At 39.7% G+C, this 23,126-nt stretch overlaps 2 protein-coding genes across 2 annotated transcripts in view; both read right to left on the reverse strand.

The window, feature by feature from the left end:
- Window positions 1-23,126, reverse strand: part of LOC132417944 (selenocysteine-specific elongation factor-like) — a 453,767-nt gene that overhangs the window by 322,215 nt on the left and 108,426 nt on the right. The gene's annotated exons all lie outside the window — the stretch shown is intronic.
- Window positions 19,030-22,118, reverse strand: ARMCX5 (armadillo repeat containing X-linked 5). Its single transcript, XM_060002113.1, has one exon. The coding sequence runs from the start codon at window positions 21,709-21,711 to the stop codon at window positions 20,242-20,244; it is 1,470 nt and encodes a 489-aa protein (XP_059858096.1). The 5' UTR covers window positions 21,712-22,118; the 3' UTR covers window positions 19,030-20,241.

Genomic DNA, 23,126 nt, shown 5'->3' on the forward strand with positions numbered 1-23,126 from the left:
GATCCCATATCTTGGAAAAAGAATGGAGAAAATACAAGAAGCCTTTAACAAGGTCCTAGAAGAATGAAAGAGCAAACAAACAATGATGAACAACACAATAAATGAAACTAAAATTCTCTAGAAGGAATCAATAGCAGAAGAGGCAGAAGAACAAATAAGTGACCTGGAAGATAAAATAGAGGAAATAACTACTGCAGAGCAGAATAAAGAAAAAAGAATGAAGAGAATTGAGGACAGACTTAGAGACCTCTGGGACAACATTAAACACACCAACATTCGAATTATAGGGGTCCCAGAAGAAGAAGAGAAAAAGAAAGGGACTGAGAAAATATTTGAAGAGATTATAGTTGATAAATTCCCTAATATGGGAAAGGAAATAGTTAATCAAGTCCAGGAAGCAGAGTCCCATACAGGATAAATCCAAGCAGAAACACGCCAAGACACATATTAATCAAACTATCAAAAATTAAATACACAGAAAAAATATTAAAAGCAGCAAGGGAAAAACAACAAATAACACACAAGGGAATCCCCATAAGGTTAACAGCCGATGTTCCAGGAGAATCTCTGCAAGCCAGAAGGGAGTGGCAGGACATATTTAAAGAGATGAAGGAGAAAAACCTACAACCAAGATTACTCTGCCCAGCAAGCATCTCATTCAGATTTGACGGAGAAATTAAAACCTTTATAGACAAGCAAAAGAAAAGCGAATTCAGCAACAACAAACCAGCTTTACAACACATGCTAAAGGAACTTCTCTAGGCACAAATCACAAGAGAAGGAAAACACCTGCAATAACAACCGAAAAAAATGGTAATAAGAACATACATATCGATAATTACCTTAAATGTAAATGAATTAAATGATCCAACGAAAAGACATAGACTGGCTGAATTGATACAAAAACAAGACCCGTATATATGCTGTCTACAAGAGACCCACCTCAGACCTAGGGACACATACAGACTGAAAGTGAGGGAATGGAAACAGATATTCCAGGCAAATGGAAACCAAAAGAAAGCTGGAGTAGCAATTCTCATATAAGATGTAAGACTTTCAAACAAAGCCTATTACAACAGACAAAGAAGGACACTACATAATGATCAAGGGATCAATCCAAGAAGAATATAAAACAATTGTAAATATTTATGCACCCAACACAGGAGCACCTCAGTACATAAGGCAAATACTAACAGCCATAAAAGGGGCAATCGACAGTAACACAATCATAGTAGGGGACTTTAACACCCCACTTTCACCAAGAGACAGATTGTCCAAAATGAAAATACATAAGGAAACACAAGCTTTAAATGATACATTAAACAAGATGGTCTTAATTGATATTTCTAGGACATTCCATCCAAAAACAGCAGAATACACATTCTTCTCAAGTGCTCATGGAATATTCTCAAGACTTGTAAAATTTAAGAAAACTGAAATCGCATCAAGTATCTTTTCCGACCACAACATATGAGACTAAATATCAATTACAGAAAAAAATCTGTAAAAAATACAATCATATGGAGGCTAAAGAATATACTACTTGATAACCAAGAGATCACTGAAGAAATTAAAGAGGAGATCAATATATACCTAGAAACAAATGACAATGAATACATGACGACTCAAAACCTATGGGATGCTGCATAAGTAGTTCTAAGAGGGAAGTTTATAGCAATACAATCCTACTTTAAGAAACAAGAAACATCTCAAGAAAACAACCAAACCTTACACCAAAAGACATTAGAGAAAAAAGAACAAAAAAGCCCCAAAGTTAGCAGAAGGAAAGAAATCATAAAAATCACATCAGAAATAAAGGAAATGATAGCAAAGATCAATAAAACTAAAAGATGGCTCTTTGAGAAGATAAAATTGATAAACCATTAGCCAGACTCATCAAGGAAAAAAGGGAGAAGACTCAAATCAATAGAATTAGAAATGAAAAAGGAGAAGTAACAACTGACACTGAAGAAATATAAAGGATCATGAGAGATTACTACAAGAAACACTATGCCAATAAAATGGACAACCTGGAAGAAATGGTCAAATTCTTAGAAATGCACAGCCTTCCGAAACTGAACCAGGAAGAAATAGAAAATATGAACAGCCCAATCACAAGCACTGAAATTGAAACTGTGATTAAAAATCTTCCAACAAACAAAAACCCAGGACCAGATGGCTTCACAGGCAAATTCTATCAAACATTTAGAGAAGAGCTAACACCTATCTTTCTCAAACTCTTCCAAAATATAGGAGAAGGAGGAACACTCCCATACACATTCTAAGAGGCCACAATCACCCTGATACCAAAACCAGACAAAGATGTCACAAAGAAAGAAAATTACAGGCTAATATCACTGATGAACACAGATACAAAAATCCTCAACAAAATACTAGCTAACAGAATGTAACAGCACATTAAAAGGATCATACACCATGATCAAGTGGGGTTTATCCCAGGAATGCAAGGATTCTTCAATATATGCAAATCAATCAATGTGATAAACCATATTAACAAATTGAAGGTGAAAAACCATATGATCATCTCAATAGATGCAGAGAAGCTTTTGACAAAATTCAACACCCATTTATGAAAAAAACCCTGCAGAAAGTAGGCATAGAGGGAACTTTCCTCAACATAATAAAGGCCATATATGACAAATCCACAGCCAACATCGTCCTCAATGGTGAAAAACTGAAAGCATTTCCACTAAGATCAGGAACAAGATAAGGTTGCCCACTCTCACCACTATTATTCAATATATGTTTGAAAGTTTTAGCCACAGAAATCAGAGAAGAAAAAAAATAAAAGGAATCCAAACAAGAAAAGGAGAAGTACAGCTGTCACTGTTTGCAGATGACATGATACTATATAGAGAATCCTAAAGATGCTACTAGAAAACTACTAGAGCCAATCAATGAATTTGGTAAAGTAGCAGGATACAAAATTAATGCAAAGAAATCTCTTGCATTCCTATACACTAATGATGAAACATCTGAAAGAGAAATTAAGGAGACACTCCCATTTACCATTGCAACAAAAAGAGTAAAATACCTAGGAATAAACCTACCTAAGGAGACAAAAGACCTGTATGCAGAAAACTATAAGACACGGATGAAAGAAATTAAAGATGATACAAACAGCAGGAGAGATATACCATGTTCTTGGATTGGAAGAATGAACATTGTGAAAATGACTATACTACCCAGAGCAATCTACAGACTCAATGCAGCCTTATCAAACTACCCCTGGCATTTTTCACAGAACTAGAACAGAAAATTTCACAATTTGTATGGAAACACTAAAGACCCTGAATAGCCAAAGAAATCTTGAGAAAGAAAAGCGGAGCTGAAGGAATCAGTTTCCCTGACTTCAGACTATACTACAAAGCTATAGTAATCAAGACAGTATGGTACTGGCACAAAAACAGAAATATAGATCAATGGAACAGGATAGAAAGCCCAGAGATAAACCCACGCACATATGGTCACCTTATTTTTGATAAAGGAGGCAAGAATATACAGTGGAGAAAAGACAGCCTCTTCAATAAGTGGTGCTGGGAAAATGGACAGCTACACATAAAAGAATAAAATTAGAACACTCACTAACACCATACAAAAAAATAAACTCAAAATGGATTAAAGACCTAAATGTAAGGCCAGACACTATTAAACTCTTAAAGGAAAACATAGGCAAAACACTCTATGACATAAATCACAGCAAGATTCTTTATGATTCACCTCCTAGAGAAATGGAAATAAAAACAAAAATAAACAAATGGGACCTAATGAAACTTAAGAGCTTTTGCACAGCAAAGGAAACCATAAACAAGATGAAAAGACTACCCTCAGAATGGGAAAAAATATTTGCAAATGAAGCAACTGACAAAGGATTAATCTCCAAAACTGACAAGAAGCTCATGCTGCTCAATATCAGAAAAAAAAAAAAAAACCCAATCCCAAAATGGGCAGAAGACCTATATAGACATTTCTCCAAAGAAGATATACAGATTGCCAACAAACACATGAAAGGATGCTCAACATCATTAATCATCAGAGAAATGCAAATAAAAACTACAGTGAGATATCATCTCACACCAGTCGGAATGGCCATCTTCAAAAACTCTACAAACAATAAACGCTGGAGAGGGTATGGAGAAAAGGGAAACTTCTTGCACTGTTGCTGGGAATGTAAATTGATACAGCCACTATGGAGAACAGTATGTATGTTCCTTATAAAACTACAAATAGAACTACCATACGACCCAGCAATCCCACTACTGGGCATATACCCTGAGAAAACCATAATTCAAAAAGAGTCATGTACCACAATGTTCATTGCAGCTCTATTTACAATAGCCAGGCCATGGAAGCAACCTAAGTGTCCATCAACAGATGAATGGATAAAGAAGATGTGGCAGATATATATAATGGAATATTACTCAGCCATAAAAAGAAACGAAATTGAGTTATTTGTAGTGAGGTGGATGGACCTAGAGTCTGTCATACAGAGTAAAGTAAGTCAGAAAGAGAAAAACAAATACCATATGCTAACACATATATATGGAATCTAAAAAAAAAATGGTCATGAAGAACCTAGGGGCAAGACGGGAATAAAGACACAGACCTCCTAGAGAATGGACTTGAGGATACGGGGAGGAGTAAGGGTAAGCTACGACAAAGTGAGAGAGTGGCATGGACATACACTACCAAACGTAAAATAGATAGCTAGTGGGAAGCAGCCGCATAGCACAGGGAGATCAGCTCAGTGCTTTGTGACCACCTAGTTGGGTGGGATAGGGAGGGTGGGAGGGAGGGAGACACAAGAGAGAAGAGATTTGGGGACATATGTATATTTATAACTGATTCACTTTGTTATAAAGCAGAAACTAACACACCATTGTAAAGCAATTATACTCCAATAAAGATGTTAAAAAATAAAGAAGTGAAGGAAACAATAGCAAAGATCAATAAAACTAAAAGCTGGTTCTTTTAGAAGATAAACAAAATTGATAAACCATTAGCCAGACTCATCAGGAAAAAAAGGGAGATGACTGAAATCAATAGAATTAGAAATGAAAAAGGAGAAGTAACAACTGACACTGCAGAAATACAAAGGATCATGAGAGATTACTCCAAGCAACTATATGCCAATAAAATGGACAACCTGGAAGAAATGGACACATTCTTAGAAAAGCACATCCTTCTGACACTGAACCAGGAAGGAATAGAAAATATAAACACACCAATCACAAGCACTGAAACTGTGACTAAAAATCTTCCAACAAACAAAAGCCCAGGACCAGATGGCTTCACAGGCTAATTCTATCAAACATTTAGAGAAGTGCTAACATCTATCCTTCTCAAACTCTTGCAAAATATAGCAGAGGGAGGAACACTCCCAAACTCATTCTATGAGGCCACCATCACCCTGATACCAAAACCAGACAAGATGTCAAAAAGAAAGAAAACTATAGACCAATATCACTGATGAACTTAGATGCAAAAATCCTGAACAAAATACCAGCAAACAGAATCCAGCAGCACATTAAAAGGATCATACACCATGATCAAGTAGGGTTTATCCCAGGAATGCAAGGATTCTTCAATATATGCAAATAAATCAATGTGATACACCATATTAACAAACTGAAGGATAAAATCCATATGATAATAGATGCAGAAAAAGCTTTTGACAAAATTCCACACCCATTTTTTATAAAAACCCTCCAGAAATAGGCGTGGAGGGAACTTACCTCAACGTAATCAAGGCCATATATGACAAAAGCACAGCCAACATCGTTCTCAATAGTGAAAAACTGAAAACATCTTTTCGTGGTGTCCTTGTCTGACTTTGGTATAAGGGTAATGCAAGCCTTGAGTTTGAGAATGTTTCATCCTCTTCCATTTGGGGGAAGAGTTTGAGAAGGACTTGCATTAATTCTTTTTTAAATGTTTGGTAGAATTCACCCGAGAAACTACATGGTCCTGGGCTTTTCTTTATGAGATTTTTGTTTACTGATTCAACCTCCTTACTTTGGTGATGTCATGTTTCCTTTGTTGGTGTCAAATTTCCTTGATTTTTCTTGTTCCTTGAAGTCTTGCATTGCACTCTTTGCATTTAAAGTAGTAGTCAACTCCTTCAGTCTTTACTAACTTAAGGAGAGAAATACATTCCTTCAGTCCTGCTAGGGTTTCTAAGGCTTTCACAGACCTTTTATGGATATGACTGCTTCTCACTTCTTACACCTGCTTGTGGCAGAATTCATAAATTTGTATACTTCTTTCAATCCTCCAGTGCACCAGACTGGGTGTTGACAGCCTCCCTTTTGCTTTCCCAAGGGCAAAGCTAAAGCTAAAGAGGCCAAATTTGTGGCCTCTCCATGGCTCTCACATTCAGGTTAGCCTTCTGTGCATGCTCACAAGCCATCTGCCAGAGCTTGCTCTTGCTGCCTTTGAGAACACAGAGTGGGCCACAGGGTGGAGGTTTGTGGGGGTGAGGCAATCAGGGTTCTGGGGGTGCCAGTGGGACAGTTGTAGGGATCCACATGTGAGATGTCCCAAGTGGCTTGTGGGCTGGCTTCTTGATAGAGTCTGTGAAGCAGTTAGTAGGATCTATGTCCCATTAGTGCCCTCCAAGAGTCCTATATGTCACTCTCTCAGCCTCTTCCCACTGCCAGTCATGCAGCTGATGACTCGGTACTCTGAAAGGGATGAGAGAGAAATGGGCCTCTTGGCCGTGTCCCACACAGCTGGGAAAGCCAGGCACTCCTTAACACACTTTCACTCCTCCCCCCATCCCTGCAGGAGAATTCACTGGCCAAGAAAGTGTCTCTTGGAACTGAGGGGTATTGCTTGGGGGAGGGGTGGTGCAGGTAAAGTCAAAATGTTACTCCTTCCCTCTCCAACGCATCCAAATTCAAATATATATATTATATATTTGTTTGTTTCCTCCAACAGCATGCTGGACCTTCTCTGCTGGAAACCTAGAATTCCATAAAGGCTTTCTTGTCCATGGGTGATTGTCTCATCCGTAGGTGATTGACAGTGTTCTTCAGGGGCTCCCAGACCATGGCTGAGAGGGACTGGGACCAGCACATGGGCCACTGCAGGGTCCGCAGCCAGGACTGAGATCTGTATGTGTATTACCTGAGGCACGAGTGGGTGAGACTCCTTCCGGGTCCTGTGGCATATGTTGTTGGATCCCACAGCTTTCACAAAGGCACTTTTATTTGTAGATGGATGCTAAATTGTTATTGTTGAACGGGGCATATGTTCGAGGAATGTCGTATTTGGCCATGTTGCTAACATCACTTCTGGCAATGAGTCCTTAAACACCAAAAGCATGATCTATGAAAGAAAAACCTCTTAAGTAGGACTTTATTAAAATTAAAAACCTCTGCTCCCTGAAAAATATATTTTTAAGATAATGAAAAACCGAGCCAGAGACTGGGAATAAATCTCTGCAAAATACATATATAATAAAGGACTGATATCCAAAATATACAAGGAATTCTTAAAACTAAACAACAGGAAAACAAATACCCATTTTAAAAAATGGGCAAAAAGTCTGATTAGACACCCATTTCACCTTAATGGCTCTAAAGTGGATTTTAGGAACTGAGGACAGAGACCAAATATTTTAACAAAAGATGCTCCAATTGCCTTATCACTCAGGAAATTCCAAGGGTTTTGGGAGCTGTGAGCCAGGCACCGTGAATGGAGACCAAATATATACGAGAAATATATTTTGATCATCTTTTTTTTTTTTTTTTTTGCGGTACCTGGGCCTCTCACTGTTGCAGCCTCTCACTGTTGCAGCCTCTCCCGTTGCGGAGCACAGGCTCCGGACGCGCAGGCTCAGCGGCCATGGCTCACGGGCCCAGCCGCTCCGCGGCATGTGGGATCCTCCCGGACCGAGGCATGAAACTGTGTCCCCTGCATCGGCAGGCAGACTCTCAACAACTGCGCCACCAGGGAAGCCCTATTTTGATCATCTTAATGACAAAATATATTTCTTATAAATCACAATATTGCAGTCCACCTCTTGGTCTTTGAACACAGATCCCTTATAGCAAAACAATAAAAAATGTCAAAAGATATGGCACATTACTAGAATCTCATTCAATCACTAATAACTATTGAGTCCATTATGAAATCTTATGAAAATGTCTCCCAGGGCAAGGCCACTCAGGTTTGCAGGCTTCTATTCAATCTTGTCAGTTTCCAAAAGCAGGAGTGATCCCAGCAATATATGGCTTCACCCTTTCAGTGATCTAGTATAATTTAGCCGAGAGGCAATATCATCTTTTGCTCTGGGCCTCTTTTGAGATGTTGATGTAATACTGGATTTCTCTCATTACATAACCCATTTATTCATTTTCTAACCCACAGCTACTATTTTTCATTCTCTCCACTTACACCCAAACTTTTCCATCTTTGGAAAGGACATTAGGTTCAGTCACTGTACTGGTCTAGATGGCAGGCAGCAATACTAGTCTAGCAAGTCCCACCCCCTCAGCTCACTTCTAGTCAGATAAAGTAAGGTAACACAGGTGCAGAAGTTACACAGGTGAGCTATGTTTATCACCAGGCAATATAGCTGCATTCACTGTTAATCCTAATTTTCCCAGATTGGGTGAAGGCATATCCTGCCCCAACAGGCCCTTAGGAATTCTGACATAAAAGTAAATAGTTTCTTGCTTAGGAATCATCCCTGTTTCATGCCCTTGTAGTTGCAGCCCTGGTCCTGTGACCATTGTATCAAGTGGTGGGGAAAAGGAAAAGTTGAGGTGATACAGAGAAGACAGAATACCAACATTTTCCCCACCCCCTCTTCCCCGATCCACCAGAAAAACAGAAATCTATCCTGTGGGGATACTCTTTTAGCCCCACTCATGTTCAGCTTGAGTGTGAGCACATACTCGTGAAGGTATGTAAGCCAGCCCTTCATGCCTTTATTCCCCACCACCCACCATTTTAGACAGCCAATATTTTAACTGCCCATTCCAATTCTCTATCAAACTATGACTCTAAGGAGGTTATTTTTCTGACCACTGCTGGACATCATGTGATGTAGAGTGTGTTTGTTCCTTGGTCTAAAGAAATGATTCTCAACCATCCAAATTTGTGCAATATCTTTTGTTATAGTACTTTTGAGCATTTGCATCTACCACTGGGTAGGCAAAGCCCAGTGCAGAGTCAATGTCTGTTCCTATATTCCTGTCAGGACTCATTTGTAGCCTCCCAGGACTACAAGCATTAGTCTGACTTGTCAGCTCTAATCAGGGCCTCCCCAAAATCCCCAAGGAATCTGCCACATAGCCATCTGCAGTCTGTCTCTTTTGCTGGCATACGGAACAGTTCTTACTGGCATTGCCTCAGAGGATGCAAGAGAAATATGTCTAGATTCGGTCCATCTTTGCACTGCTGCAACTAACTCCCCCAAGTCCACTCATTTCATGGACCCAGGTGGCCACATCAAGGAAGCATATCAAAATGTCCACTTAGTGGTTCCAATCACCTTCTGAACCTTGGAAGGGGGTTCTTCTGATGGGCATCAACATGTCCTACTTTAATGTACCCCTTAAATTCCCAGTGATTTCCATGAGGCTGTGCCCTATTAAGGCCATCCCTTTAACAGTCCAGTTTTCCATTGCCTAACTACCTGACCATATGGCCAGGCCATGGGCTACTGTCCATGTGTAGGTAAAAACCCAAACATAAGAGCTTTTGCCATTGCTCAATTCTTCCCCCACTGCTAGGAAAACAGCATGCAATTCAGCACACCAGGATGATCTGTTTTTACCTTCTTCAATCAGAGTGGTGACTTTCCAAACATTTCCAAGATATTGTCTGTTCACCATGGAACTGCCATCCACAAGCCAAGCAGCTCTTTGTTGGTCAGTTAAGGGCTCTTTATAGGGCACTGTCCAAGTTACAACAGAATCCAGTAGCTCCTCACACAGTTCCAGAGTCAGTCCTTGGTGAAAAGAGGCTCGCTGCTCTCAAGAGTATCTCCCCCTTGCATCTCCCAGGCAGCATGTTCCTTTATAAACCATTTCCATTTTATTATGGAACTCTTCTGGGCACTGCCATCCCCATAATCCTAGATATTATGGCTATTTCAAGTTTCAAGATCACTTTATGTCCTTCAGTCACAGTCTTAGGGGTAGCTTCAATTAATCACTGATTGCAAGGTAGTAAATGCCCCTCAAATGGAAATTCTCTAGTCCAAAGTGCCAGTAGTTGTTGAGGTGCTCACAGCTCTTGCCATATGCCCCAGTCTATTCTATGCCTCACATAGGGCTATCACACAGCCTACCAGCACCTCAGCCTCTACTCCACGCTGTTTTGGCTCGGGCAATCTTACTGGTTCCCATTTAGCATGTCCAATTAAAACTGCTTGAAGGGTAGATTTACATGCCTTCTATTTATAATACTAGGTATGGGAAACATTCACCAGTCAGTTATAATGTCCATCCCCACAATACAATCAGGTAAAAAAAGAAAAAAAAAGATGCAACCACTTCACATAAAACCTGTTTAAATATGCCAATTCTCCTACAAACTTTTACCTTAATTTCATCAACCCTTACATTCCTAACGGTAGCCTCCACTAGGACTTCATCAATAGGTTTTGGTTTTACAATACTAGGTAAGGGAGGTGTTCCCCAGCCAGACATGGTTTCCATTCCCAGAAAACATTCAGGTAACATTCCAACTTTCATAATTTAATTAACCGTTACACTTTTATGTTCTCTCAGTTGAACTGTAGCCCGAGTCAAGGTTTCACCAATGGATTTTGGTACCACAGTTCATAGGATTCCTGTATCAAGGAGTCCTGGAAACTTTTCTTCACCCCGACTATTTTACCCAAGCTTGTGCAAAAGGTTTTGGATCCTTAGGAAGGGGTAGAGCCAAAGGACTCTATAAGTCATATAAAGTCTTATGTATAAGACTTATATAAAGTCTTATATATCTTAAATCTTATATAAATATAAGATTTGTCAATCTTATATTAATTGTCTTACCCCTTGCCCTAAGTGATTGGTCAGATCTCTCATTGTAATTTCTGCTTTCTGGCTTTCAAAATTTCTCCAAATTGTGGTAAACAGAGCTGACTTCTTTGGGGCCCTTTAATGTTGGGGGGCCAGCAAGTCCTTTGGTACTGCTGTATTAAAATCTCTGTTTTAAGCCCACCAAGATCTGTTTTATTCACTCTGCTTCTTAATTATCATCTAAAGATTTCCACCCTGCTGGGATGAGTCCCATGACTCTCCTTTTTCTTTCTTCTTTGTTCCACTCCTATCAACATTTGCTTTATTCACCTTATTCCTTAACAACTGTTTAAAATTTCCTACCCTGCTAAAACTATTCTCTTGATTCTCTCCTCTGCTGTCTCCATTCTCTTGTTAATAACCTAATATTTTTATTAGCATCTATTAAGACCATGAGGGGAAGCTGAGACAGCAAATTCCATAAGGCTTCTTGAACAATCCCTCGGTTTTGCAGCAGTAAGGTTACAATGGGGTATCCATGTAAAAGAAGCCCTTTAACCACAGCATCTACCATGACCTGGATAACAAGTATATTCATTGGGTGAATATCCTGGTCATCATAAAGCCAGCCCCACATGGCTTGCATACAAAGCATATCAGCTGCTTCATCTGGGGTGTTCCGCTTGGCATTCATAGAGGAAGATGGACAGCCCCCTTCTCAGGTAAACAGACCTTACAGTGGTCTTTATACCATCCACCAGGCTAGTTGTTCCTTCAGAAATAACCTCCTGTGTGTCTGGATCACACATAGCCATCTGTGATTGTTCTATAGTCATCTGTGCAACCTGTACCAACCCAAACATGCTCTTTCATTCTGCAGCACTCAAAACCAAAGACACAGCTCCTAAATTAGTCACTCACAACTTATTTCAGTAAAGGTTCCTCAGTAAACTGATGATATCAATCTACCAAACAAAACAACTCTTTCACACTATGTCCTCTGGTTTCAATAGTTTCTTGGTTTTTCCCTCACCCTACAATGACTACCTTCTTGGTGACCAGAGGTTTTAGAGGTACTTTCTGTTGCCCCTGCATAATTTTTACCTTGGAGTGGGGGCAGCTGTGAGGCTAGTGGTTGAAGCTCAGACTCACTGAAATCTGAGCTTGGTCTAGCATCAGGGTCTGATCCAGCACTCTTTTACTTTTAGTTTAGCTATTAACAGATAACAATTACCAAGGGATTGTATATTTTACCTCTTTCTTATTAGTCTGCATTTCCTTATTCATTCAGTGAGACAACTCCCCAGGAGTTGGAGTTGATGAAATAAAATTCATATTTTATGGCAAGACAAGAAAAATTTAAACATAAACTTTTTCTCTGCCCCTTTGGGCTTCCTCCCTCTCCTCTAGTGTGTATTGTGCATCTGCACTAACCAGACCTCCCTAGGAGATAACCTTCCTTCTTAATCTTGTAAGGGGTCATGATGGCCCCCTACTCACTTTGTACATGCAGATCCGGATTGTGTAAACTGTCAGTACATCACTTGATATATAATCCTTTGTCTCAAAAATGTATATAACTGTACTTTGACCTCTAACAGGTGGAACAGTCCTCAGAGCTTTCTGAAAGTCTGCCTTCCTAGTTATAATCCTCAGGTTGTCTCAAATAAAATTTTCTATTTCTTTCTTAGACTGACTGTCAATTTTTCATCAACAGATCTATCCCTAAATTCCATTGGTAACTTTTACCCTTAGTAATGGATTGTAGCACAGCTGTTGCTCCATACCATGCACGACCATGAATCAAAGGTTCCTCAACCCCCACCCTTTCATCCTTTCTTTTCCCAAACTACATGTTTATGTGAGCCAGGGCTTTCTAGCAAATCCCACTTCTCTGACACCAACTAAAGTGGTTCTGAACCCAATTCCAATCTGTGTGTGTCGGGGTGTTGGGGGGAAGATAGTTTCCTACAACAACAACAATTCTCAAATGCCAGCAAGGTGTCCTAGGATTAAACTTAATTATGACACTATCTACCCAGAGAGAGCATCAGAGTCCACAGGTCAGGGGCTCAGTCCCACAAGACTGCTCTCCACTTCAAATGTCAATCTCAAGCCCAGGTTGTTACTTGCGCTTCTGACCGACCAACTACAGACTGGAGGTTTCCACGACTCCCTCCTTGGACTTCAGATGCCAACTGCGAATCCAGGTTGCTACCTGTATCGCTAGACAGCTACCACCTGGCTATAAATTAGAGGTTCCTATGGCTTCCTCCTTGATTTCAATTAATTTGCTAGAGTGGCTTACAGAATTCAGAGAAACATTTTACCTACCAGATTACTGGTTTATTACCAAAGGATGTAATTCAGAAACAGCCAGATGGATACATAGGGCAAGGTATGGAGAATGGGTACAGAGCTTCCATGCACTCTCCCAATGCTCCACTGTCCCCATGTTCTCCAACTCAGAAGCTCTCCAAACCCCATCATTTTGGGTGTTTACGGAGGCTTCAATACATAGGCATGATTGGTTAAATCATTGGCCATTGGTGGTTGATTCAACTTCTAGCCTCTCTCCCCTCCCAGGAAGTAATAGGAGGGGTTTCGACTGAATATTACGACCTTCTAATCACAGAGTTGGTTCCTCCGGCGACGGTCACCATCTTTGGTGCTTTCCAAAAGTCACCTCATTAACATAAACCCAGTTGTGGTGGAAAAAGGCTTGTTATGAGTAATAAAACACCTGTTTCACCATAATGGCTCTGAAGTGGATTTTAGAAACTGAGGACAAGAGACCACATATTATGACAAAATGGCTCCCATTGTTCTTATCATTCAGGAAATTTCAAAGGTTTCAGGAGCTGTGAGCCAGGAACCATGGATAGAGACCAAATATATATGAGAAATATATTTTGGTCCTCTGAATGACCAATTATATTACTTATATATCACAACATCACAGAAAGCTTACTACAATAACTACAGCAATCTAAACAGTATGGTACCAACATAAAGATAGACATATAAACCAGTGAAACAGAATAAAGAGCCATGAAATAAACCCTTGCATATGTGGCCAAATGATTTTTGACAAGGGTACCAAGATCATTCAATGGTAAATGGACATTCTTTTCAAGAAATGGTATTGGGAAAACTGGATATCCACATGCAAAAGAATGGATTTGGAGCTTTACCTTATACCACATACCAAAATTAACTCAAAATGGATCAATGACAAACTCAAGAGCTAAAATTTTGAAACTCTTAGAAGAAAATATAGGAAAGAACTTTATGGCATTGAGTTTGGCAATGATTTCTTGGATAGGACACCAAAACATAAAAAAAGATAAATTGGACTTTGTCAAAATTAAAAACTTATGTGCATCAAAAGACCCTTTCAAGACAGTGAAAAGGCAAGCCACAGAATGGGAGAAAATACTTGCAAATCATAATATATGATAATGGATTAATATCAAGAATATTTAAAGGACTCCTAAAACCTAACAACAATAACAAAAAAGCCAAACAACCCTATTTTTAAGGATTTATTTTTAAGGGATGGCCATTATTTTCAAAAAAGATATGTAAATGGCCAATAAGCACATGAAAAGATGCACAACATCACTAGTCATTAGGGAAATACAAAGCAAAACCATGAGATACCACCTCACACACATTAAGATGGGTATTATCAAAACACAGAAAATAACAAATGTTGGCAAGGATGTGGAGAAATTGATACCCATGTGCATTTTTGATGTGAATGAAAAATGATTCAGCCACTGTGGAAAACAGTATGTCAGTTCTTCAGAAAGATTAAACATAGAATTACCATATGATGTAACAATTCCACTTCTAGTTATTTACCCAAAATAATTGAAAGCAAGGGCTCAGACAGGTATTTTTACCACCAATGTTCTTAGCAACATGATTCACAACAGCCAAAAATTGGAAACAACCAAAATGTCCATTGACAGATGTATAGATAAACAAAATGTGGTATATACAAACAATGAAATGTTATTCAGTCTTAAAAAGAAGTAAAATTTTGATACATGCTACAAGGATAAACTTTGAAAATATTATGCTATATGAAACAGCCAGACAGACACAAAGCAACAAATATTACAGATACATTCTAGATACATTGTATCTAGATTTGTCAAATTTGTAGAGATAGAAAATAGAATAGTGCTCACAAGGGCCTGATCAGAGTGGGTAGTGGGAAGTTATTGTTTAATGGATACAGAGTTTCAGTTTGGGATGATAAAAAAAAGTTCTGGAGATTGATATTGATGATGGTTAAATGACAGTGTAAATGTACTTAATGTCACTGAATTATACACATAAAATTGGTTAAAATGGCAAACCTTATATGTTATTTTACCATAAGTTTTTAAAAACCATAGAAATGTACAATACAAAGGGTGAACCCTAATATACACTAAGGACTTTAGTTAGTAATAATGTATCAATATTCATTCATCAACTGTAACAAATATATCACACTAATGCAAGAGGCTAATAATATGGGAAACTGTGTGTAGGGAAAGGAGGTGGTGGAGAAGAAGTAGTAGCATAGGGCTTCCCTGGTGGCGCAGTGGTTGAGAATCTGCCTGCCAATGCAGGGGACATGGGTTCGAGCCCTGGTCTGGGAGGATCCCACATGCCGCAGAGCAACTAGAACCGTGAGCCACAACTACTGAGCCTGAGCGTCTGGAGCCTATGTTCCGCAACAAGAAAGGCCGTGATAGCGAGAGGCCCGTGCACCGTGATGAAGAGTGGCCCCCGCTTGCCGCAACTAGAGAAAGCCCTTGCACAGAAACGAAGACCCAACACAGCCAAAAATAAATAAATAAATTAAATTAAAAAAAAAAGAATGGAGGGCAATGTCTACACTATATACTGAGTCCCCTTAAAAAAAAAAAGAAGTAGTAGTATAGGGGAGCTCTCTGTACTATCTGCTTAATTTTTCTATAAACCTAAAACTGCTCTAAAACATAAAGTCAAATAATTTTTTAAATGCCAGTATTATTGCATTTTTGGTTTGTTATTACTTGTTTTTATTCCAGTGTATTTTATTTATTCATTTATTTTTATTAAAGTATAGTTGAGACAATATTGTTAGTGTCAGGTGTACAACATAGTGATCCAACAATTAAGTACATTATGAAATGATCACTACAAGTCCAGTAACCATCTGTCACCATACAAAATTATTACAGTATTATTGACTCTATTCTTTATGCTGTATATTACATCTCCATGACTTATTTTATGACTGAAAGTTTGTTATCTCTTAATCCTCTTCATCCACTGTCCCATAATCCCCACTCCCCTCCCCTCTGGCAACCACATATTTGCTCCCTGTATCTGTAAGTCTGTTCATGTTTTTCCAGGGTTTCTTTTTGTTTTCTTTTTCTTTTTTCTTTTTTGGCCATGCAGTTTACGGGATTTCAGTTCCCTGACCAGGAATTAAACCTGGGCCACAGCACTGAAATCCCAGAATCCTAACCACTAGGCCACCAAGGAACTCCCACTGTTTCCATTTTGTTTTGTTTGTTTTGTTTTTTAGATTCCACATATAAGTGAGCTCATATGGTACTTGTCTTTCTCTGTCTGATTTATTTCACTTAGCAAACCATCAACAAAACAAAAAGACAACCTACTGAATGGCAGAAAATAATTGCAAATGATATGTCCAATAAGAGGTTAATATCCAAATTATAAAGAAATCACACAACTCAATATAAAAAAAGAAAAATGAACAATCCAATTAAAAGATGGGCAGAGAACCTGAATAGACATTTCTCTAAAGAAGACAGACAGATGGCCAATAGACACATGAAAAGATGCTCAACATCACTAATCATCAGGGAAATGCAGGTCTAAACCACAATATCACCCCATACCTGTTAGAAAGGCTATTATCAAAAAGACAAGAAGTAACATGTTGGCGAGGATGTGGAGAAAAGGGAACCCTCATGCACTGTTGGTGGGAATGTAAATTGGTGCAGCCACTATGGAAAAAACAGTATGGAAGTTCCTCAAAAAATTAAAAATAGAACTAGCATACCATCCAGCAACTCCACTTCTGAGTATTTACCTGAAGAAAACAAAAACACTAATTTGAAAAGATATATGCACCCCTATACTCATTGCGGCATTATTTAGAATAGCCAAGATGTGGAAACAATCTAGATGTCCATCAATAGATGAATGGACAAAGAAGATACACACACTCATTAATGAGTAATAACTTTTCATTCTGTCTTGGTGTGTGTATGTGTGTGACATCATCAGTATCGGCATCTGAACCAAATCTGGGGTGATAGTGTATTCTGTCTCTGAGGGGTGGCCACAACAGTCCCAAAAAGAAAATATATTTTTCTGTATAGTGGAGCCATGAGTTTCTTGCAGAATGAAGAGAAAGGGAGAGGGAATTAATTGTAAAGCTTTTCACTTAATAGAGTTGTTCATCTAGGCTATCTTTGGTAATTTTAATATTGTATTTCAAAACTTTACTATATATATAATGACATTAATGGATTTATGTAAATTATAAAAGTTCCTACCATTGTTCTTGGTATACCAGAAAAATGACATTACTTTAACAGGAGGCTCAAATGGAAAAGGCACAACCTTTGAGCCATTTCCTCTTGTTTCTTATCCTCTTGAGATTTATACACCAAGGGGTGACAGCCACAGAAGTTTTTGTTTTTCATACCAGACTAGTTTTGACTCAGAAGAAATTATCTGTTATGAAAACTTAAGAATGATAGTGTGCCCCTCCTCTAAAAGCTTTTTTGTACTTGGTCACTGGCTCGCTGAGGGATGAATCATTAGTTCTGGATGAGGATTTCTCACCTAAGGTGCTTCAGAGAGCCTGAAGTCCCATGTGGCTTGAATGCAGGTGGGATATAATGGGGACAATGAAAATATGCTGAAGGATATAGAGCCTTGAAAGACTTGCTAGGGAATTTGGTGATATTTTATAGATGGATTCCCCTGAAAGTTCCTCATTTAAAATTGAGGGTGGGTAAATAAATAAATAAATAGATAGATAGATAGATAGATAAATAAATAAAATTGAGGGCCCAGCAAAGGGTCGGTAGGTGCTAATAGTCCAGTTGTGTTGCAGGAAGATTCCCTGCTTTACTTGATGACAGGAAAGATGAGAAATCTACACTGATTTTTACCCCCAGCCAGCAACATATTGAGACAAGTAACATCTGGATCAGCCCTGATACTACATGGGCTTGCCTGAATTATTTTTCCAGAAAAGGACATGAAACAAGAGATGAGCACTGGGGTTTTGACTTTGAGTACACCCCAGGAACAATTTGGGAACTGACTATGTCTTCCATAATTCCTACTCAAGGACAGACCATCAGCTTCTTGCTTTGATACAATACCTACATACCCCAAACTCACCCTTCTCTTTAACTAATGGAAAATTTCACAGCCATCAACTGATTAAGTGTGTGCTCCAAAGGGCATTTGAGACACAGAATATTTCCAAAGGGTCTGGTCCAATTGTACTGTGAAGATCCCCAATTCTGAAAGCAGTACCCACAGCTAGAATTCCAGACTATGGGAGTTTTGTGGATTAAAAACCAAGTTATAAAGAACGCCAAAAATCATCTAAGTTGCAACTGTATGTTGCAAAAAGCCTACCTACATTTTTTCACCCTTAATGCACAAACGTGGCTGGTTGTCTTTCATTTTAACTCCTAGATATACAGAAGATAGATTCAGATTTGACCTCAACAGAAATTAAACTAAAGATAGCTGCTAAAACTAGGGGTACATGACATCTTGTTGAGATTTGTAGGTTTAGGCCTTCCCCCAAACACATAAAAAGTTAGGAGAGAGAGGAAGCTCAATAGAAAGACCAGTAATTGTACACTGTATTTCTCAATACCCAATTTCCCAATTCTGGGCAGTTAAGGAAAGAGGAATGATAACAGCAAAGGAGACAGAGGGTAGGAGAGGCAGAGGTGACCCCAGATCCCAATCTAAACTCTGGCATTCTATGCCACAAACTCTTAACCAGAACTTAGCTTTTGTTAGGTATAAACAGGAGGAGCTGAGGTAGTATAGACAACATGGCTTCAGCTCTGTAAACTGTACAAATAAATAGGATAGTGGGATTAGGGGAAGTAATTTCTTCCTAACCACACACTCCTAAAGGACTTTGGTCTGCTGTGGCTGCCTCATAGAGCTGAGCTCTAATCAAAAGGGATCAGCACAAACAGGGCACTGTCATCAAGCGTAGGTGCAAATCACCAAGTCCAAAGCATTGGTCAGCAAACAAAAGCAAATATGAGAGCAAACAGTCATAAAGATGGGGCAAATGAGATTTTCTATGAAGCAATTTTTTTAGTTAGACCCTAGAAAGGCCCTCCTCTGAGACCCAGGAATACGGGGAGTGGGGGAGCCTCAGATGAAGCAGTAAACTTGGTACCCCAAGATGGGGCACCTGGATGTTGAGGGTACAGTGGGACTAGGTCCTTTTAGAACCACACTTCCATGGCTTTGCTAAATGGGAATGAAAACCAGGAATTTTCCTGGAGGTTAAAAAGCTTCAAGATATCCTGATAAGACATCTTATGTGAAAGGCTGAGCACAAGTTCTGGGACTCAAACTGGAATGAAAGCATCTGTGTTCCTTTACTCCTAAGTCTATGTCTTCACCCCTTTCCCCAGGTCTGCCCAGATGTCAGCCAGTAGCACAGTCCTGTCTTCTTGTGTACAGAGTGATTCTACTCTTTGAACATGCTGAAACTAAATGATCTTTCAATGTAAACTTGTTTTGTTTGTACCCCACTACAGACGCAGACAGTGCTCTTTATTATTCTGTTACTTGTGCTTTATCCCTCTGACTAGACTTCAACTGAAGAACTAGGACAATGTTTTCACCAGTTTTAGCATGCAACTTTATTTACATGTAAATGAAGTATTAAATGAATACACTTATGTCAATATAAAGCACAGAAGTATAGTTTACTCAGGATGAATAAGTTCATTATTAGGTCATATTGCAGAAATACTAAAAATATCTTAATTTATATAGCACAGTAAAAATCAACAAACATTCAAGCTCTCAAGATCATTTGGTATCCATAAAACTGCCTCCTTCAATCAGCACAGATGGCATAAATATTGAACTTATAATATGCATTCATTTCATATTACAACACCAAAAAGTTATTCAAGGCTTTGTGAGAACATACGGCTATTCAGAGTTTGAGTATTAATCGTATAACTTTATCTCTCACCTCAGGATCACTGTGCTCTGCTAAGTCTTGTAGTTTCTGACCAAACTGTTTTGCTTCCTGGAATATGGAAATAAGTTCAGATTTAGTGAACTCTTCCTTGGTAAATAGCTTCACCTTCTTTTTGAATTGGAAATTTATATTCTCAAATATTTCAATGGTATTAAGAATATTGGCCTTTGACTCATTTTTGTTAAACGGCGCAACCAGTGATGACAGTACTTTGGCACTGATCAGTTCTCTTGTATTGGCTTGATTTTTAGACAAGCGCGAAAACACTTTTAAAACATAAAACTTGGTTTTGACACTTCCCTTGTTTAACAAGGTGAGGATATCTGGAATGTAATTGACAATCATATGGTGGTCCTCAAATTTTACACTCAGCTGCACTAATAATTTTAGTCCAGCCAGTTGCTCAGGGGAGTTCAAAGGAAAAGAGATTATGTCCTTACAAACTTGGTTTACATATGACTCTCCTGTTTTTGGTTCTCCAGAAGACTCAGAGTTGTCATCCACCATATTTAAAGTTCTAGGGTGTTCTTTAACATTGGGATTATTGACCAAGTTTTCAATCATAACAGTAATACCTACATCATGAATTATATCTTGGGTAAATGGATAAGCAGGACTGATACCCATTATCATTGTAGCTATTTCATGAATGAAAGGATCCCTAGTTAACTTAAGTAGGGCAACGAGTTTATCAAACTCTTTAGGCTCTAAACTAAAAACATGTGATTTGCAGCGGCAGGCTTTTGGATTGGGCCCATACTTTTCCCTATACTTAACCTGTTTTTTGAGCTCAGCTAAGGTCTGGAAGTAAGGCCCATTATAGGGTGGGATCTTGGTCAGAGGCCGAATCCCCAGAGGAGTTTCAATCAAGGTCTCAACCAGAGTCCAGTTCCCTTCTGGAGGCAAGGATCGCTCCCCTCCCTCTACTGGGACTAGGACACAAAACCTGGCCCTTGACCATGCTGCCGCTTTTTGCTTTATAGTAAGTTCGGGTTTGGGCTTGGGCTTGGGCTTTTCCTGGATCTTACGTGGAGGCTTATACACTTGAAAAGGGGTCTCTTCTTCAGGCCAGAACCAGGATCCTACACTAGGCTCTTCTCCAGTCCAAAACCAAGAGCAGACATTTTCTTCAGCCTCATCACTGGACTCAATTACAATACCAGCTCTGTCCCCCACCCTCAACTTGATGCTGGCCTCTCTCCTTCTCTGGGACCTGGACCCAATATTGTCTTTACCATCAGCCTTAGCAAAGGACCTGATATTGACTTCACTTCCAGCACCAGCCTTGACTTCATACTTGGTCACAGCACTGACCCTGGACATAGGCATGGCCTTTGACTTGGTTTGGGACACTATACCAGGTTCTGTAGGGGGGTCTGCCTTAGTCTCAGCCACAACTCTAGTCTTAGTTTTAGCTTCCATCTTGCTCACTTCCCTTGTCAAGGCACGGCCTCAGTGTAGGTCACTGCCTGTATCCTGGCCATTGCTCCATCCCCAGGCTTGGCCTGGGTCACTGGTCCTGTTTCCGATTCTGTCTCAGCCACTGCCTTGGCATGGATCTTAGCCTTGGCTCTAGTGTTGGCAGGGCCACAGATTCCAGCTTTCAGGCCAGCCCCAGCCCCTCCTCTGCCCTTGCCTTAGCCTCGAAGCCAGTCATGATCCAAGTTAAAGGCAAGGCCAAGTTATGTATCCCCACCCCCGTCTCAGCCTTGACTGAAGGTCTCTCCCAAGTTGGTGTTTTCATACAAAGTCCAGTTGTCACTCAGCCCCCTTTCCAACTATAGGCTCTGCCAGTGATATAAACAACGTGCAGAGGAAGCTCACTCAGGGAAAGGAAGGATGGCTGTGTGCCTGAGCGCAGCCCTGTGGAGGGTGGTGGTCTTCAGCCACTCCAAGGCCACCAGATCTGCCACTGAAGTTGGACCTAGGGGTGGAGGAAGGAAATGGGGCTTTGAGTCTTTTCCAACTTTTTGCTCATGTTGATTAGCACAGAGAGACAGGAAAGTATGAAAATTCAGTGCTAAGTGTAAAAGGTAGATAATTAGCAAACTCCTTCTCCCTTCATTTCATGCTCCCTACTGTAGTTGCAACTACTGTAGTTGCAACTGATCTTTTTTCCAGACACAAAACAGAGTATGGAGAGTGGAAAAGCTGAATGGGAGTGAGAGACTGAAGATTCCCTAGACTGGCTCTCTACCCCTACCACACCCAAGCAGATCTCCACTACTTCATCCTACAGGTCTACTGAGGAAGTCTCCACATACACTAACCTTCTCTGATCTGGAGTAATTTTCTCCTCCTTTCCTTGCTTCCAATGATGACAAGCCCTACAGCAGACCTAAAGGCAGATCTATAGACAAATAAACAAACAGGAGGATTGGAAACTGATCTCTTGGTAGACTGACTTTGGTCCCTGGTCCCTATATATGTAGTTTGTCTATGTTTCCCTCCTTCTGGTCCCTTCCCCCATTGCCTGCTTCAGGACTGCTCCTCCTCTCTGTTTCCCACTATTTTCCACTTCAGTGACTGCCCTGGCACTTCCCTGTTTCAAAAATGGACTGGGGTGAAGCATAAGAATAGGAAAACCAAGTGGGAAGTAATAAAAGCAGGTATTACCCGTCTATACCCCCAAAGCTTAGGAAGGCTCCCAACTAAATCAGCAGGGGACCAAACGGGTTAGTAAACTGGCAAAACAGAAGAGATAGAATTCTCTATCTCAATCACTCTACCCTCACACCAATCTAAACAGATATAGGACACATTTCTCTTCTTCATTATTTCCTAGCTTCAAGTTGGGTTACCATTTACAAGCCTTCACAACAACTGAGAGTTCCACA

Source organism: Delphinus delphis, chromosome X (assembly GCF_949987515.2).
Source record: "Delphinus delphis chromosome X, mDelDel1.2, whole genome shotgun sequence".
Taxonomy (NCBI): Eukaryota; Metazoa; Chordata; class Mammalia; order Artiodactyla; family Delphinidae; genus Delphinus; species Delphinus delphis.